This window comes from Pinus tabuliformis, chromosome 3_2, assembly GCF_031772625.1.
Source record: "Pinus tabuliformis cultivar Carrire ecotype Pingquan chromosome 3_2, CPIR1, whole genome shotgun sequence".
In the NCBI taxonomy this organism is placed as follows: Eukaryota; Viridiplantae; Streptophyta; class Pinopsida; order Pinales; family Pinaceae; genus Pinus; species Pinus tabuliformis.
Window position 1 is genome coordinate 146246938 of NC_142302.1, and position 19711 is coordinate 146266648.

The following is a 19711-nucleotide window of genomic DNA, read 5'->3' on the forward strand; positions in this document are numbered from 1 at the left end:
GTGAAAGACATTGGTAGGCTGCTTAAGCGGATTTGAGCATGCACAGTTGTCCTATTGTTTGCAGACAGCCTGAATCAGTAGATATGATCTGAATATTCTTGGATAAAAACATTGGCATGAGATGACACATCAGAATACCAGATAGGACATTTTGATATGCTATTTTATGACATAACTCAACCTGGAAAATTACACTAGAAAGTGAGAACCTGCTTGTATTTTTCAGGTAATATGCATGCTCATTTTGCCTAAAGAGATAAATTGTTCCTAGACTATTTTGCCATTACTTGAGTGATTGAACTGAAGTCAAGTTTAATTTTTGCTATGTATAGCAGGAACGCTGGTATTGTTAAGATTTAATTTTATTTTGAAAGTGAAGACCATAGAAAAAGGGGGGGAAAAGCAGAAGGATGAAGCAGTTTGCCAGTAAAACAAATATTTCTGAGCCAGTTCAGTGAAGCTAGCCCAAGAGAGCAAGACAATCTCTCAGAAGTACATTTGCCTTGTCTGCCTTATCCAGCATTATCCAAATCAACCTTTTAATTATAGGTTATCAGTTATACCTGAGCTTTCTTTAAAAGGGAGAGTTCCATGGAGACGGCAGGGAAGATAGATCTTGGAAATGATTCTTTATATATCCACTCTTTCTTCATAAAAATAATTACACATTTGCACATGATCATGATCATTACTTTGACAGATGAAGTTCTTTCGAAGTAAAAATTAGTATGATGCTACGATGGATAGTCGAATTGACAACAGTATGATTGAATGCACAAGCTTTAGTTCTTGGTACAAATCCATAAATTCTATTTCTGACTACAATAAGACTATTAATTTGCATATTAGATCTCAGGGAAATTTATTGCTAGAAAAAGGAAAACCACTTTGAAGTAAAAATAACATGCTCCCAAAAGGATAAGGAAACCTACACTCCTAATATCTGCATCTTTCAGGTCCTCATCTGTTGTGACCAAAATGAATTTCACCTTAGTGTTTGTCAAATATCCATACCTGCAAATGTCATAGAATAAATAAAAACTCAATTAACATCTCCTTGCCAACCACAATGTAACCTTGCGTTTGCAAATAATATATGCTTCAACGAAAACAAAAATAAATGTTTTCTCCAAACAAGAATACAAAACTTACACTTTATAGTTTTCACTTGGATAAAGAAGTCCAAGATATGTTTCATTCAAAGTTGACCCAATCTTCTTCGGATTATTTACTGAAACAGATATTAAAAAATTAGCATTCTGTTACTCTTTCTAGATTCCCATTCATCTTACAACTTAATCTAAATAAGATTGTTTCAAGATCACACTGTGTGAGTTAAATTTACAACAAAAGTTTTATGCAAAAGTGAATGGACGTCTGAGGTGAAGTTCAGCAGCAATCTCCTATCATACTAGCAATTTGATCAGTGACAAGTGCAATTATATTTGAATGAACTATGGTGGTTTTGTTCATCCTTTATGTAAATCTTAAGGTGCTTTGACAAATTTCCAAGCCCTTGTATTATGAAAAATACTCCTTTTGTCAGAGATGTAAGTCAGTGCAAAGGGAATAGAAGACCAACACGTGTGGGACATAAAGATTTCTGATGCACATAGTTTTGGACCTCACCTCTTTCATCAATTACATCCAGAGAACAATGCACAATGTAGTGTAGCTTCAAGGCATCATCACCATCAGTGAAACTTTGTATGTACAGAGGATTATTCTGCAATCACCATAGAACAAAATTAAAACCTTCCTGACAAAGAAATAAAATGTCATGGCCCTAATTGATTGACTTCAAAAAGAATACACTGACCTGCAGACCAACTACTGCAACACAAATTATCATCCTTTCCTGCAACTTTATAGACTACCAGACAATAGAAATTGCATCATATATCTCCTCTAAATGCCTGATTCTTTTGCATCAAAGTTATCCCTGCACATCCAAAAGATAAATACAATTGCGATAAAACAACATGAGAGAGCATCAAATTCGTTTTTCCATGATTATTCTAAAACATACAGTTTGGCATCAAATTTATCTCCTCATAATCATTTCTTGAAGACAATTAAAAATTAATCAAAAGGAAACAGGAGGCTGAGGTTTGACGAATATCTCAGTTTTTACCAACCACTATAAGCAAAAAGCATGTGGAGACTATCAAACAATAAAGGACTATTGAGGAAATTGACTAAGAAGAAATATATCGGTGATGACAGTTTGAAGTGTACAAGGCAAGACAAGAAATCCACAATATATTCACCTATTATATGGACAGCTTTGGTCAATGCTTTCCCTCTGATAAGTAAGTGATTAGTCTGGAAAACTGGGGAAACAAGGTTCAAATTGGAAAAATATCCCTGGCTATGGTGAATGGGAAACTTCAGATGATCTGGTCCCCTTATCGATACATTACATGATTCAGGTATTTATACTGTAGAGGATGCAGCCTATAATTCTGAGACACGGGATTGGAAGCAAGGCTGGAAAACAGCTAGGGATTTAAACTTGAATAACGATCTAGAGGAGGTTTGGACCAAATTTATACTTCGGCTTAAACATAGTGCTGTAAAGTTGACCGAAAATTAGGATGAAATAACTTGGGTCAAAAATAAAGGATAAAGAATTTATATTGCCAAAATAAGATATGAAGCCAAAATAAATAAAAAACGTTGAAGTGGGAGAAATTAAATGGTATTGCAAGGTAGTTTGAAAGCTTAATCCCCCTAAAAATGAGAATCTTTTTATGGTTAGCATTATCAAACAAAATTCTAACCTTGGATAAAAAGCAAAAAAGATATTGGCAAGGACCCAGTCGATCTATTTTGTGTAAAGTAAATTTAAAAACTGTTTCACCATCTCTTTGTCAAATGCCCTTTTTCAAAAGACGTTTGGAATATGTTGATTTGGGGTAGCATCGGATGTGCTCTAGCAACGAAATTTGGTGGAGAAGTTAGGGCACATGAGATCTCCAATACCCAGAAAGGGTTTGGGCATATTCTAAACAATTTAGGAGATATTAAAATAATTAATATTTTTAATGGAGTCCCTAAGTCTAAACTTAGGGCAATTAAAATATTAATGTAAATTAAATTCAGTGTTGTGAAAATCGCGATATTATCGCGATTTTATTGTTTTATCGTAATTTTTTCAGCAGAACGAAAATATCGTGAGTTTTATTCGAATTTATCGCGGGTATTTTTTTGGTCTGATTTTTTGGAAATTATTGTGAGTTTTTCAAATTATCGCGATTTTTTGGAAATTATCGCGATAAAATCAGAAATTATAGCGGGAGTTCACGGCAACGAGGTTTTATAACGATTTTTTGGGTTTTTTGTGAATTCATTTGCACAGTCACGCGCGCGGAGGGCAGAGGAGCATTGGAGAGGTGTGGGAGACATTGTTAGTGAGGGTTTGAAGCTTTTGCAAGTGCTTAGAGGAGAAAATCAAGAGGAGGAGACCGATTTCTCCATAGAAACGGTATGGGGATCAATTTTTTTTGTTTTCATTGTTTTTAAACATTGTTTTTGTATTTTTTCATTGTTTTTGGTTGGGTAACTTGGTATGGGCACCAATTTTTATTTTTATTTTCATTGTTTTTAAACATTGTTTTTGTATTTTTTTCATTGTTTTTGGTTGGGTAACTTGGTCTAACTATGGGCACCAATTTTTTTTTGTTTTCATTGTTTTTAAACATTGTTTATGTTTTTTTTCATTGTTTTTGGTTGGGTACCTTGGGTTTGGAATCTTGGATTCTTGGAATGGTTGGGTAACTTGGGTTTTCACTGTACAATGTAAAAATTAAAAATTAAAATACTAAATTGTAAATTTGTAACTTGTAAATACTAAATTGTAATCCTTATTTTCCCATAGGTTCACAACTTCACCGAAACACCATTCAAGTTTGCAACTTCAAAGTTCAAAAACAAACATGCCAAGGAAATTGGATCCTTTCTGGGAATATGGTGAACCTAAAGCTCCGAATGATAGACTAAACTTGACTTGCAAGTTGTGTGGCCACCCTATGTCCGAGGGGGTGTACAGGTTGAAGTTTCACCTTGCACAAATCCCTGGAAATGATGTGGGGCCTTGTTCAAATACAAATCCTGAACTCATCCAAAGAGCCATGAAAGCATTGGAAGTTTTAGACCAGACTAGAGAGGCCAAAGAAGAAATCAAAAGGCAACTAAAAAGGTCAGCTGAAGCAAGTGGCACTGGTTCTACTGCAGCATCAACCAATCCGGTAGCTGCCACATCATTTTTTGTTCCTCGAACCACACCTGGTTCACAACCATCTATCAGTTCAATGCTAAAAAGAATTGAGAAAGAACAAGCTGACAAGTTGCTGGCAAAATTTCTCCTCTGGAGTGATATTCCTTTCAGCATTGTAAGGAATAATCCATTTTTCCAACCTGTTGTTGATGCTATTGCAAGTGTTGGCCCAGGGTACAAAATCCCTTCTTATCATGATTTCAAAGGCCAGATTCTTCAAAATGAAAAGTTTGACTGCACCCAAAGATTAGAGGATTTTAGGGCATCATGGGCACAAACAGGATGCATTGTTATGTCAGATGGTTGGACTAACCAAAAGGGGAGAACCCTTATAAACTTCTTGGTTAGTTATCCCAAGGGGACTATGTTTATCAAGTCTGTTGATGCATCTGCACAAATCAAAGATGCAAGAACTTTATGTGATTTGCTAGATGTGTTTATTTTGGAGGTGGGTGCAAAAAATGTTGTCCAAGTCATAACGGACAATGCTGCAAATTATGTTGTTGCTGGCAGGATGCTTATGGACAGGCATCCTACTTTATTTTGGACACCTTGTGCTACACACTGTATTGATTTGATGTTGGAGCACATAGGGAAAATTCCCTTTGTCAAAGATATTGTTGATTCATCCAAAAGCATTACAAAATTTATATATAACCATACATCTGTGCTTAGCTTGATGAGAAGATTCACCAACAACAAAGAGTTGGTGCGCCCCGCCATTACACGGTTTGCCACCAGTTTCATATCTCTTCAATCCCTCTTGAATTCTATGTGGGATGTGAAGAGAATGTTTCTTTCAGAGGAGTGGCGTGCTTTGCCATTGAACCGCAAACCAGAGGGAGAGGCCGTATGCAGACTAGTTTCATACCAGGAAGACTTCTGGGCGGGAGTGCAAGAGGTGTGCACCGTTACTGAACCTTTGGTAAAGGTTCTTCGGTTGGTTGATGGTGAAAAGCCCGCAATGGGCTATTTGTATGAGGCAATAGACAGGGCCAAAGAAGCCATTTGGGCCTACTATGACGATAAGGGAGATGATGGGTTTCAGAGACAACTCCTCCTATGGGGAGTAATTGATGAGCGATGGAACAACACACTCCATCGTCCCATTCATGTTGATGGGCTTTTCCTGAACCCCGCATTTTCTTACGCATGTGGGTTTGCATTTGATGCTGAGATCATGGATGGATTCTTAGCCTGTGTCCAGAAGATGGTGTGATCTCCAGAACAACGTATAGAGATCTCTAAAGAAATTGAGACATATAGGATGGCAGGTGGCACATTTGGCTTTGAGATGGCTGTCATTGATAGGACAATTAAAATGCCAGGTATTTTTTAGTTTGTAATTTTGTTTCAAATTTCATTGTCTCTTCAAATTCCATTTTTTTCTTATGCTTATTTAAAATTTTATTTGTAATTTTGTTGTAGATGCATGGTGGAGAATGTATGGTGGCAGGGTACCCCTTTTGCAAAAGCTTGTCATTCGCATCCTCAGCCAAACATGTAGCTCCTCAGGATGTGAGCGCAACTGAAGTGTATTTGAAAAAAATACACAACAAGAAGCGCAACAGGTTAACACTTAAACATTTAAAATATTGCAAATTTCCAAATAAATTTTTGAATTCATTAAACAATATTTTTTTTTTAATTATCAATTATTATTTCATGATCTTTGTACAGGTTGGAGTCCCAGCGACTTAATGACATGGTCTACGTCTACTACAATCTTCGATTGTGGGTGGGGCTTGAGAGGACACCTGATGTGGGGGCCATCTCATTGGATCAGATTGACACCACCGCTGCATGGAGGGTTGAGACCGAGAGGCCTCTCATGGAGTCTGTTGATGATTGGTTAGTGCAGGATGTAGTGGAGGGGGAGGAGGAGCAGGAGCAGGAGGAGGAGGAGGTGACACCACCTGCCCAGGCTACCCCTGCCACCAGTAGAGGATGTGGTCTACCTCCTATAGCTCCTACTTCTAGTTCTTCAGCTTCTAGAGCACATTAGACTCCATTTCCATCTCCACCAGCACGGGCACCAGCATCTACATCTAGAGGGAAAGGGAAAGTTGTGGCAGTTTCTCACAAGAGGGGCAGAGGAAATCAATAGGATTAGACTTTAGTTATTTTCTTCATTTTATTGTATATGACATTATGACATGATGAGGTACGTTATTATATTTTTTGTTGATATTTTGACGCTGAGTTGGGACTCAGGAGTCAGGACTTACTATTCAGGACATGATTCAATGTTATGTGTGATTTTAGCACTAGAAATGATCTTAAACATCTTATATATTAGTTCTTTTATCATATTTATGTGTCAATGTATTTATTTTATGTTGTAGATGGTTTAGATATTAAAAAAATTGAAAAAAAATGAAAATTTTTGTACCAAACGATTATTTCCCGATAATTACGATTTTTTCAAATTTTTTCCTCGTGCCGATATTATCCCGATAACGATTAATGCAACATTGGAATTAATATAAAACTGTGTTAGAATGGTCCAAAAGACATGGATCAAGCCAAATCTAATCTTAGCCGTCGATTAGAGACTTAATCTCGGCTGTTGATTTGTCAACGAGAAAAGTATAAGAGGAGGCTTGAGGGTCACTTGGAGAATACACCAGAGTGATCAGTCATTCATTTTGCTAGAGCGAGGTTGCTAAGCAAAGTTGAATCAGTGATCAGCAGCGAGGGGCAGTGAGTACGAGGTAGAGAGGTAGGGACAATACTGGGAGACTAGCACAGAAGCAGAGAGAGCGAGAGCAGCAATCAATCCAGGCTACGCAAAGCCCAGCAGAGGCAACACAGAGCCCAGAGAGGCTGCGTCATCCACGCAGAGGGCGGAGGGAGTGACGAAGAGGCTTCTAGAGGTTGCGCAGTGCCCCATAGGGTTGACGCAGAGGCCAGAAGGGCCAGGGCTAAGCTTCAGTTGTGTTGGAGAGGGTTTCGTGGGACAAGTTTTCTGAATACCTGTTTTCGGATATAGAGGTATTGCTGCCGTGTATTTTTTTCTGTCGGGTGAGCTGGTTAGGCACCCAGTTGTACTCAGAAAGACTGCATAATAATACAACCCTCTGAATAGTTGCATCGATGTTCCCGCATTGGGTTTTTCTGGGGACATTGGTCCAAAAATAACGGTGTCACTTGTGTGCTTGTTTTCTTTCAGTTGATGATCTGTAGATGTTTTGACTATATTGTATTTATTTCGGTATTTAATGTATTAAATAACTTGTTCGATTTTAAACAAGTAGAAGAAATAACCCAGCAAAATACAGATTAATTTTCTCACAGATAGACTTAGAAAATCCAACATGGTATCAGAGCATGGTTGCAGATCACAGGAAAAATGAAGGCATCAACCGAGCAGAGCATTTGCAGCAGATTCAGCTGTCCCGAGTGACAGAGCTGATCCTTGCAGAAGGCGACAGAGGAAGGAGTGACGCAAAGGGATTGCGTCATCAGTCTGGGCCAGAGAGAGGCCAGCATAGAGGCTGAGGGAGGCAGAATCAGGCTCACACAGAGCCACACAGAGGCTAGGAGGGCTGACACAGTTGGCTGAGGGAGCTGATTTGCTGGTGCCAGGATTGCATAGAGCCAAGTGGCTCAATCCTTCAGTTGTTGGGGCATAGGAGGCTATGGGTAGTTTGCGGAGCGAAGCTGGTGGGGTATTGTGGTCAGAACAGTACCTAACAGGGCAAGACCAAGGTAGAGGGAGTTGCTACTGAGGTGGATTTCTAGCCAAGGAATTTGGATCAGTGTTGCAGTTGCACAGACAATCGGAGAGGGGCAACTTGACGTTGGCAGAAGGATTTCCAGGAGGGAAATCAGGACTCAGAGGGAGTCCAGAAGAGAACTTCCAGATGGGAAGTAGAGAGACTCAGCAGGAGTCAACAGAAGAGCAGCGAGATGGTCGTGAATGGGCTAAGAGATCAGGACAGGCTGGACGGAGCGTCCAACTTTGTGGTCTGGAAGGCCAGGATCTTGTCCATTCTAGATAGACATCACATCAAGGGCTTCGTCTCGAGAGTGATAGCTATCCCAGTTGACCCGGTAGCTAATGAAAGGTACGAGGAGGCAATGGTTAAGGCAAAGTGCATCATCCTTGATGGGGTCAAGGATCATGTGGTACCACATATTGCCGAGAAGGAAACGGCAAAGGAGATGTGGGACACTTTGAAGACATTGTACCAGCATACTTCCGTGCAGAGGAAGATGCTCCTAGAGAATCAGCTAAGGGCATACCAGATGCAGAAGGGTGCGCAGATAGATGTCTTCCTCAGTCGGTTGAAGGAGATCCATGACTAGCGAACTTCCATAGGGGCCACACCGGATGAGGAATTGATGGTGAGGACCGCACTTAACGCAGTCTCCGAGGATTGGGAGGTATTTGTCCAGAGCATACTGGGCAGGACGAGTCTTCCGGATTGGGAAGAATTGTGGGCGGCTCTTCGTCAAGAAGAGATCAGACAACTGACCAAGGCGAGGAGTAGCGGCAAAGGGGTCAGGATCAAGGAGGAAAGAATGAAAGAGGAAGAAGAAGGACCTCTCCAAGGTCAAGTGCTTCCATTGCAGGGAACTGGGTCATTTTGCGAACCAGTGTCTGAGGAAGAAGAGTAAGGGAGAGGCTTCTGACTCGAAGGCAACGCCAGCGAAGTCGGAGAAAGAAATCAAGGAGGATGATGATTGTGCCATGAGTGCTCATGTTCCACTTGAGAAGAAGTGGGGAGACATAGAGCTGTAGTCAAGACGACTACAAGCGATGAGGGGCAAGATCCTTGAGGTACCCAACCTCTTGGATTATACCTTGCTACGAGAGCCCCAAGGAGGAGTAGCAGGACTGGCGGATGTCGATAGAGATGGATGTAGATGGAGCGACAGAGAGTGCTACAGTGCAAGAGTCCCCGGACAGCTCGAGGCTAGCAAGTTGCAACAATGCGAGAGGCACGGGAGTGTTGCACTAGTGCAGAATGGCATAAAGAGGTGTGCAACGGTGCGAGATGCAAGGAGTTGTTGCAGCAATGCAGAGGTCAAAGAGGGAGCACTTTTCAGTGGCAGAGGTAGCTTCAGCATCAGGAGTACTCTAGCCTGACAGAGAGGTCAAAGTTGGGAGATTAGTGACTTATTTCTCAGTAAGTGAGTTGCAGTGCAGCGATTAGCAGTGGTAGTGCTATGGGCAGCATGATGAGAGGAGATGCAATGCAGACGCAACAGTGGCAGTGGCAGGGCCATGGGTAGCAGCACAGATGCAGAGGGAGCTATCGTACAGATGCCACAATGGCAATGGCAGAGCTATGGGCAGCAGTGCAGGATGCAGCAATGCAGAGGATGTTGGACAACAGGCCTAGTATCAGCACAGGGACCAATGTCGGATGATCAGGGTAATACTTAGTGAGGAGTATTGCTAGAGCACAGTCCTCACTGAGAGCGAGTGTTGATTTGGGGTAGCATCGGATGTGCTCTAGCCACAAAATTTGGTGGAGAGATTAGGGCACATGAGATCTCCAATAACCAGAAAGGGTTTGGGCAGATTCTAAACAATTTAGGAGATATTAAAATAATTAATATTTTTAATGGAGTCCCTAAGTCTAAACTTAGGGAAGTTAAAATATTAATGTGAGTTAATATAAAATTGTGTTAGAATGGTCCAAAAGACATGGATCAAGCCAGATCTAATCTTAGCCGTCGATTAGGGACTTAATATCGACCATTGATTTGTCAACAAGAAAAGTATAAGATGAGGCTTGAGGGTCACTTGAAGAATACACCAGAGTGATCAGTCATTCATTTTGCTAGAGCGGGGTTGCTAAGCAAAGTTGAATCAGTGATCAACAGCGAGAGGCAGTGCGTACGAGGATGTTGAGCAGCAGCACAGGATGCAGCAGTGCAGAGGATGTTGGGCAGCAGGCCTAGCATCAGCACAGGGACCGATGCCGGATGATCAGGGTAATACTCAGTGAGGAGTATTGCTAGAGCACAGTCCTCACTAAGAGGGAGTGTTGATTTGGGGTAGCATTAGATGTGCTCTAGCCACGAAATTTGGTGGAGAGATTAGGGCACATGAGATCTCCAATACCCAGAAAGGGTTTGAGCAGATTCTAAACAGTTTAGAAGATATTAATATAATTAATATTTTTAATGAAGTCCCTAAGTCTAAACTTAGGGAAATTAAAATATTAATGTGAATTAATATAAAATGTGTTAGAATGGTCCAAAAAACATGGATCAATCCAGATCTAATCTTAGCCGTCGATTAGGGACTTAATCTCGACCGTTGATTTGTCAATGAGAAAAGTATAAGAGGAGGCTTGAGAGTCACTTGGAGAAAACACCAGAGTGATCGTTCATTCATTTTGCTAGAGCGGGGTTGCTAAGCAAAGTTGAACCAGTGATCAATAGCTAGGGGCAGTGAGTACGAGGCAAAGAGGCAGGGACAATACTGGGAGACCAACACAGAAGTAGAGAGAGCGAGAGCAACAGTCAATCTAGGCTACGCAAAGCCTAGCAGAGGCAACGCAGAGCCTAGAGAAACTGCGTCATCCACGCAGAGGGCAAAGGGAGTGAAGCAGAGGCTTCTAGAGGCTGTGCAGTGCCTCAGAGGGCTGATGCAGAGGGTCCTGGGGCTGACGCATGCAGAGGGTCCTGGGGCTGACGCAGAGGCCAGAAGGGTCAGCGTTGAGCTTCAATTGTGTCGGAGAGGGTTTCGTGGGACAGGTTTTCTGAATACATGTTTCCAGATATAGAGGTATTGCTGTTGTGTATTTTTCTCTGTTGGGTGAGCCGATTAGGCACCCAGTTGTACTCAGATAGACTACATAATAATATAACCCTCTTAATAGCTGCACCGGTTTTCCCGCATTGGGTTTTTCTGGGGACATTGGTCCAAAAATAATGGTGTCACTTGTAAGTTGTGTGCTTGTTTTCTTTCAATTGATAATCTGTAGATATTGTGATTGTAATGTGTTTATTTCAGTATTTAATGTATTAAATAACTTGTTCGATTTTAAACAAGTAGAAAAAATAAACCAGCAAAATACAGAGTAATTTTCTAACGGATAGACTTAGAAAATTCAACAGAATGAAGTCTTTCAGGGAGCGAATTGAAACAGCAGATGGGGACAAGATTTCCTGTTAGATTCCTAGAATGTTTTAAAAGCTGGTTTCTTGAAAAATCTGTAGCTGCACAGAGCACACTCCCTTGCTTTGTTATCTGGGGACTTTATTTCAAGGAATGATTAACAGTTCAAGGAGAGAACAAAGCTACTAGTCAGAATCCAGATTGCCCATCAAATCAGATTCCCGTCAGTTGCACCTGGAAGCCTCAAAAGATAATGTCAGAGAAAGTACTCAGAATGCCTGAAATTATCTATTCAAAAGCATGGGGTTTCTTTGAAATTATCTATTCAAAAGCATGGGGTTTCTTTGATGGAGCCTGTCAAGGAACTCCAAGTATGTGTGGCTCTAGGGGTATTTTATATTTGTCAGCAAATAATTATTTTCTCGTAAAGTATGACAGTGGGCACGGTACAAACAACAGAGCTGAGTGTCTGGCTCTGTGGTTAATCATGAAATGTGCAGTGGACAAAGGTCTGGATTCCGGTCAGCTTTTTGGAGACTCAAAGATGCTAGTGACTGGACAAATAGTAATTGTTTTATTAAGAGTTTGGCTCTTGTTCCATTCCTAAAGAGGACTCTTGAGGTAAAAACAAATAAATAGATATTTTTTCTCTCAAATTCGCAGAGAATTCAATTCTGAAGCTGATAGGTTATCTAAGGAAGCTCTCTCACTGCAGGAAGGAACTCTTTCAGAGCAGAAGTTCAAGGATGGGCAACAACGGTAGGAAGCTGTTCATTTACCAAATTAAATTCTTCAGAGATGTATTTTTTTGTATTATGAATATTGAAAGTTGCTGATGATGGAAAACATAAAAGCCTCGTGTATGTATTTGTGGTGCTTAATTGCACAATCAGGGAATTTAATTGAGCCATGAAGAGTGTAATTAACAGGAACAGATGAAAAACTAAATGTCTGTTTAGGCGTAGAGTCCTTGTGACTCAATAGGTGTCAAATAGACAGTTATATGTATACTCTGATTTCAGCCTTTGAAATGTCGAATATAAAGTTTTTTCCATGGAAAAAAGGACAGTAAATATGGACAGTAATGGCCAAAATGGTATGGGAAGGAAGTTGATTTAACCAAATTTTATAATTTAATTATACAAATGAATGATAGCAACGACAATAGCCATAAATGGCCAGGCCTGTCAGTCTGTACACAGACTGAGTTTTACGATGTACTTTGAATCAAGTCATTGCTGTAAATGCACCTACTACTGAATAAAGCAATACTAGAAACTATTCCAATCTATTGGATGCCATTAGCCTGGATCCCCAAATCTATATTGGAAAAGGTGAGAAGGATATGCTTTAAATTCCTGTGGTCCAGGAATCAGGAAAAAAGTGTTCTTCCTTGGGTCCGTTGGAAGAAGCTGGCTTTCCCCAAATTACTGGGTGGCTGGGGATTGAAAGTTATCTTCATGTTTGCAAAAGCTCTGGCAGCAAAAAGCAGCTTGAGACTTATCACCAATCAGAATTTATGGACCTCGGTAGTCACGCATAAATACATTGCTCCAAGCTCCCTTGAGGAATGGATCAGAAGGGAGGACAAACCGAGGGGCAATATCTCAGTCATATGGTGAGCTATCCTCAATTCCTTTGATGTCATTGGTAATGGGCTTGCCTGGAGGGTTGGGAATGGCAAGAAAGTCAAAATCGGGATGGACCCATGGCCTGGAAGTAGAAATACTCACGTACTCCCTCAGCCCCTAACTGTAACATTAAGGGACAGGGGCATTTCAACGCTTGTCCACAATGCACACAGCCAATCCCAGAAACACCACTATCTAGAGGCAAGGCTGGAAATCAGCAACAGAGTTACGAATCGAAGAGCAATATCTGGAGGCATGGAATGACTATCTATCTGCTTTATCCAACAGCCATATCAGGGTCACAGATCGGGAGGATAAATTGCTTTGGACTACATCCCCCACGGGATTCTACACTTCAAAGCTTGGATACATCATCTGTTGGAAACACTGAGAGGGGGGTGAATCAGTATTTCACTTCAATTAGTTAATTTTGTTGATCTTCAAAGCATTAATTAGCATTAGCATAAAGACATAAGTTATCATCACACCACATGAACAGATAATAACATCATTCAAGAATGAACAACATCCAAGATAGTAGACGAGATTTTTAGGTGGAAACCCTTATGGGAGAAAAACCATTGAACGCTTCTTCATATAAGTCTTCAAAATTTACATCAATTAGGAAGCTCCAACTTCCAAGATTTATCAGCTCCAACTAAAGGAGGCTCCAACCTGAAGGATGCTCCGACGCCTTGTTTTACCAGCTCCAACTAGAAGGACGATCGAACACCCTGGTTTAGAGGCTCCAACCTGAAGGACGATTCAACGTTGTGATTTACAAGCTCCAACTAGAAGGATGCTCGAACGCCCTACGCAGGCTCCAACCTACCCTGCCACCCTATTCAACAAGTAGACAACGTTTCACAATTTTCAAACTAGATCCGCTTGTGCTTAACATCAAAATATATAACATCAAAATATTCTATTGACTTTGTCGATTTGGAACACTAGCACAGGGATGCGAGGGAGTGCCCCGCCCTCCCCACCCTTCCCCCCAAATCTGCTCCCAAAGCGCGCTTCGCTCGGGAGTGGATCCGTAGCAATCTCGAAAGAAATTTACACTCTGTTTTTCAGGAGCGAATGCTGGAGCTGTCAGAGAGCGATCGCTCCCTGACAACTCTCATTTGCTCCCAAAGCGATTTTTTAAGTTGAATCGCTCCTCATGGGCAAAAATCGCGCAGTCAGATTTTGGAGGGAGGGGAGGGGCCAAAAGAAATAAAAGGCCTCCTCCCCTCCCACAATGCACCATTTGCATATTGAGAGAGCAAGAGAGGGCTTTTGGAATTGGAGCTTGAGTTGAGGAGGAAGATTGAGAGGGTTGCTTGGGAGCTTGAGGAGATTGCAAGAGAGATTGGAGCTTGGGATTGAAGGCACCATTGGAGAGCCAAAGATGTAGGGTCTAGACTCTAATCTAGCATTTATGTTTTTTATATGTTCATTGTTAAATGAAAGATGTTTTCTTCTCTCTTTCCCATTCCCATTCCTCCATTTTATTGCAGGAAAGAAACTATAACTCCACCAAAGTTCAAAACTTCAAATGGCATGGCTATATTGCTTGGCATTCTCTTGATGTTGGTTCCATTTTATGTTATAATGGTGTTGGGGAGCAAAAGAAGAGTGATGAAGAGGATGAAGAAGTGGGTAGTGGTGGATTTGAAAACCTGGAGAGGAGGAGCACCAAGAGGAAGAGGACGAGGCTAATGAGAGTGGAAATGATGAGGGCAAAAAAACCAAAGTAGAAATATGTTACTAGGCTTTCAGAAGGGAAAGGGGGTGGAACCGCTAAATTTACATGCACCCATTGCAAAATCACTTACACAAGTTCATACACCCGTGCCAGAAAGCATCTCTATGGGAAAATGGAATGGGATGGAAATAAACAAATAGGAATCAAAACTTGTGGAAGTGTGTCACAACAACAAAGAACCAAATACATAAAGGAAGAGGAGGAAGCCCAATACAAATCTAAAAGATCAAAGGGTGACTTTGAACATGACCCCACAAGCCCACAATCACATAGACTAAGAACTCCATAAACATCCACCCATGGTAGTGGATATAGAGGCACAGGCACAGACATCCCTTTAAGGTGTAGAACCATATCAGATTTCTTTGATCAAGGATGTAAGGATGATGTGGATGCAAAAATTTTCCAGTTTCTCTATGCATGTGAGATGCCATTCAATGTTCTTCGCTCACCTTATTGACATGAAATGGTTGGCACCATCAATGATGCCCCTAAAGGATACAAGAGCCCTAGGTATAACAGGGCTAGAACCATGGGACTTGATCATGAAAAAGCCAAAATAACACATACCTTTGGTAAATTGACAAATTCCTTGAATGACTATGGGGTATCCATTGTATCTGATGGTTGGACAAATGTAAAAGGCAAGCCATTGATAAGTGTTCTTGGTGTGTCTACTAGTGGTACAATCTTCCTTTCAGTATACGATTACTCAGAAAAGTTCAAGACCGCCATCAACATTGCAGAAACCTTACTTCAAACAATTGAAAGTATTGGGCCATACTATGTCATCCAAGTCATCACTGATAATGCTTCTAATTGTAAGTTAGTGGAAGCAATCATTGAGGATAAATACCCCAACATATTTTGGTTTGGGTGTTTGGTTCACACAATGGACCTTTTGATGCACAATATTATTAAGAGCAAACAACCTCAATACAAATGGATTAGTGATTTGTAGAAGAGAGGCAAAATAATGATAAAATTTATTAACAACTAAGTTGCAGGAAACGTGGAGGGAGGGGTCGTTTCAGGCAGGAAACGGAAACGAAATTGGGAAACGCGTACGGTATGGCCTGGAAACGCGTTTCCGGCCGTACTGCCACGTTTCCCGAAACGGCAACGTGGCAGTACGGCCGGAAACGCGTTTCCAGGCCGTACAAGCCACGTTTCCCAGTTGTAATGTGTTGTTTTTTATTTTTATTTTTTAATTTGTTTTTAAATTTTTTTTAGGTTTCCAGTAAATTCCATGGCATCTCGTAGGGGTCCAGAATACAACAGTGGTCCTTCTAAAGAATGGGATGTGGATGCAGAAAATCCTGATTTGGATCTCTCTCTTGCTACCCTGAATATTGAGGCCGAATCTGGAAGTGGAATTGGTGCATCATCTTCTTCAGCACTACCATCCATTGTTGAGCATTGTGTTGCTTCTATTTTTGATGAGGATTGTTATGATGAGGATTAGTCTTTTGTGACTTGTCTCTATAGTTCTTGCAGCCTTATAGTCTTTATTGTACTTGCAGCGTCATATACTAATATAAATAAAGGCTGATTTTGGATTTTCCTATATTTTTATTTTCATTATGTGATCATTCATGACTCATGAGTAAATGTGATGTAAATTTAATCTTAATGTTTAAATGTAATAAATTATAATCATATAATGTAAATGTATCATTAATGCTTTATGATTGCACATATATATAATAATAATTTTTAAATATTTTTAATATATATATATATATATATATATATATATATATATATATATATATATTATTATTATTATATATATATATATATATATATATATATATATATATATTATGATATATATTCGCGTTTCCCCGTTTCCAAAATTTGGGGAGGTTGCGTTTCGTATCGCTTCCCATTTCGGAAACTCGTTTCCGTTTCCCCGTTTCATGCAACTTAGATTAACAATCATAGCAATCCCCATGGGCTTTTCCACAGTCACTCAAGGTTGGAGTTGTTGAAGATTGCAAAGACTAGATTTGCTAGCTATTACCTCACCTTCATGCGCCTTTTGAAGGAAAGAGAGTCATTGGCTAGCATGGTATCAAGTCAACATTGGCAGGTATTAAAGGGCAAGGCTCCAACCGCACTTGACAGGGAAGGTTTTCAAGAGGCGGAGAAGACCGCTCTTGATGGTTTGTTTTGGGCACGTGTGAGGGATGTTTTGCAATACACCAAACCCATTTATAACATAAGTTGCTTTGTAGATATAGATGCACCAGTGATTGGGGAGGTGTATGAGCATATGGATACCATGTTTGGGCAAATAAAAGATATTGTTCAGCAAAAAAATCCCAACTTGTATGATATTATTTACAATTTTGTGTGTGCGTGGTAGGATAAACTTAATGTTCCACTGCATGCTTTGGCATATATCCTTATACCAAATTACTATTCTCCATCTTGGTTTGGAAAACCTGCAACTACGGGTGGGGTTAGGACCAAACCCCATACATATCCAAAGATACAAAATGGTTATATCATAGCATTAGACAAGTTGGTCCCTAACAGGGAGGAGTGTGCTAGATTGCGTCTTGAATTAGGCAAATACTTCACTAGCACTAGACTATTTGGTTCTTTGCATGCAATGGAAAATAGGGACAGATTGGATGTTGTCACATGGTGGGACATGTATGGCGGCTAGAGACTTTTGGGAAAATTGGCAAAAGAAGTGCTTTCACAAGTTGTAAATACTTCTTCTGTAGAGAGGTGTTCGAGCACCTATAGCTTCATCCATAATGTGAGAAGAAACAACCTCAATGAAAACAGGGCAAAAAGCTTGCTTTTTGTGCACTACAACTTGAGCTTGTTGACACATTATTGTGGCTAGGCTCATGATGGTACATTATATGATACTTGGGACAACTGAAGAAATTTCAACCCCCACTCCGTTATCAATTTTCCTTATCACTCCATGCATTTAGTTTTAAATCCAAACATGATAAAAGTTCTAAAATTTGGAAATGACAATATTTTTCTAAAAACACAAATTTAGAGATTTCCCCACTGCTGAAATTGCAGAAATAAAACACAACAAAATTATGACAGCCACACACAGAAAATAACACAGTGATTTTTGGTCAATGTGACCCTGGAAAACCCCCCTACAACTCTCGGGGAAAACCAGTTTGAGAGCTCTTCTTTATTTCTGAAAATGCTTTTACAGAGAAACTGAAATACACAGTAAAATTCCAGCAACCACAAATTACAATTTATCTCGATTTCCATGCTTGAACTCCACCTCGAAAATTGTGCCAATTAGCAAATAGCAAAAAAAGAAATTTTCTAACAATAAAACAACGTTAAATGTTGTATGGCATGCCTTAAAAAACGTGCCCATAACTTGTTGTACAGACTGTACAAACCGTATGGATTTTAGCAATACGGTTGCCTCGAAAATTGTGCCCAAATCTGCCTCGAAATTCGAGCCCTTGCTGTTGTCCCTCGTCCTCAATTTATGTGCCTTTCTCCTATTGTACGGTTTTGCCTTGGGATGCGTGTCAATAAATGTTGTTGCCCAAATTTGCTGAAAAGTCTTCTTGCTGCTCTCCTTCACTTCCTCACTGCTCAAAAATTTTCTCCTTGCTCTCTCTTCTCTTTCTCTCAAATGCTCATGAAACAATGAATGATATTTTCTTCTTCCCTTCTCCTTTTACTCTCTAAAATTTAAATGACCTCTTGGGTTACCCGAAGATCTAATGGTTGAGATTCATTTAGACCTAGGGATGAGAATAAATGTGCATTTAATTCTCACTTTCTATTTTTTAACTCACCAACTTAAATAAAGACCCACTTAGCCCTTTATTTCCATAGTCACTTTTTCACTTTCTAATTCTTCATTGACTTTAATAAAGTCACCTTTAAATTAGAATGTAACTTTACCACTTATAAATTCACTTTTAAATTAGAATGTAACTTTACCACTTATAAAGTCACTTTTAAATTAAATTGACTTAACCACTTATAAAGTCACTTTAGGAGAAAAGTACAAATAAATTTGGACACTTTTGCCTAGGCCAAAGATCAAAGCCTTAGGGAACCACTTGTCCTCTGGTACCCAAAGTTTAACAACAACAACCTAGAGGAAGATAATTTGGAGGATGGAGCTCTACATCTAGAAGAATTGGGAACAGAACTTTTGAAAGATGTTGATGATGTAACAGCAATAACCATGCCACCCCCATCATCCAGTAGCAGTGCTTGAGCTCCCACAAGCTTTTCCTTTATTGCCACCACCTCCATCTACATCCTCACGTGTAGGTCATGTGCCTTCTGGTTTTGGTTTTGGACATGGTCATCTGACTATGCAGGAGGAGACTTCCAGTAGACCACAACGACCTTCTCAAAAATTAGACATTTCTCATGGCAAAAGCTAGAGGAAGCAATAGATAATAGATTTACTTGTCTTTTCTAATTTCTAGTAGTTTTTATAACTATTGACTCTTTCATATTTATTATGATATTTTTTGTAAACAATATATGACTATTTAAGTTTGATATTTGAAGTTGGCAATTATAACTCATTGGTAATGAATTATCAAATATGATGCTTCGTGAAAGTTGAAACATTTCATTTCATGTTAGATATTCTTTGTTATAGTTTGGTTATTTGGTAATGGTAATGGTTACAAGCACAACTTTAGTGATCAATGATGATAAATGTTATGCATTGAATTTTGAAAGCTTGAAACTTTAAGATTGATGAATCATGAGACTCGATATGTTGTATGTTACTAACTCGTGGACGTGGTTGATGAAGATTATAACTTCTAGATGATTGATGTTATATGGTTCAATCCATTGTTTTATGCTTTTTATATCTAATTCATCATTCTACATGCTTTTGTTGACATATATGCATCAAAATATATAAAAATATATATTAGATAAAAATTTGCTCCCGATCTGAGAATTTTTGAAAATATCGCTTCCAACTT

The 19711-nt window shown here is 39.7% G+C and overlaps 1 protein-coding gene across 1 annotated transcript in view; it reads right to left on the reverse strand.

Annotated features, from left to right (window-relative positions):
* Positions 1-19711, reverse strand: part of LOC149180239 (uncharacterized) — a 91321-nt gene that overhangs the window by 22334 nt on the left and 49276 nt on the right. The window contains exons 2-5 of the mRNA XM_089415981.1: positions 1820-1942; positions 1630-1726; positions 1153-1231; positions 933-1014 (exon numbers count right to left, since the gene is read on the reverse strand). Coding sequence (XP_089272107.1) covers positions 933-1014; positions 1153-1231; positions 1630-1726; positions 1820-1852 — 291 coding nt within the window. The 5' untranslated portion in view covers positions 1853-1942. The remainder of the gene's footprint in view (positions 1-932; positions 1015-1152; positions 1232-1629; positions 1727-1819; positions 1943-19711) is intronic.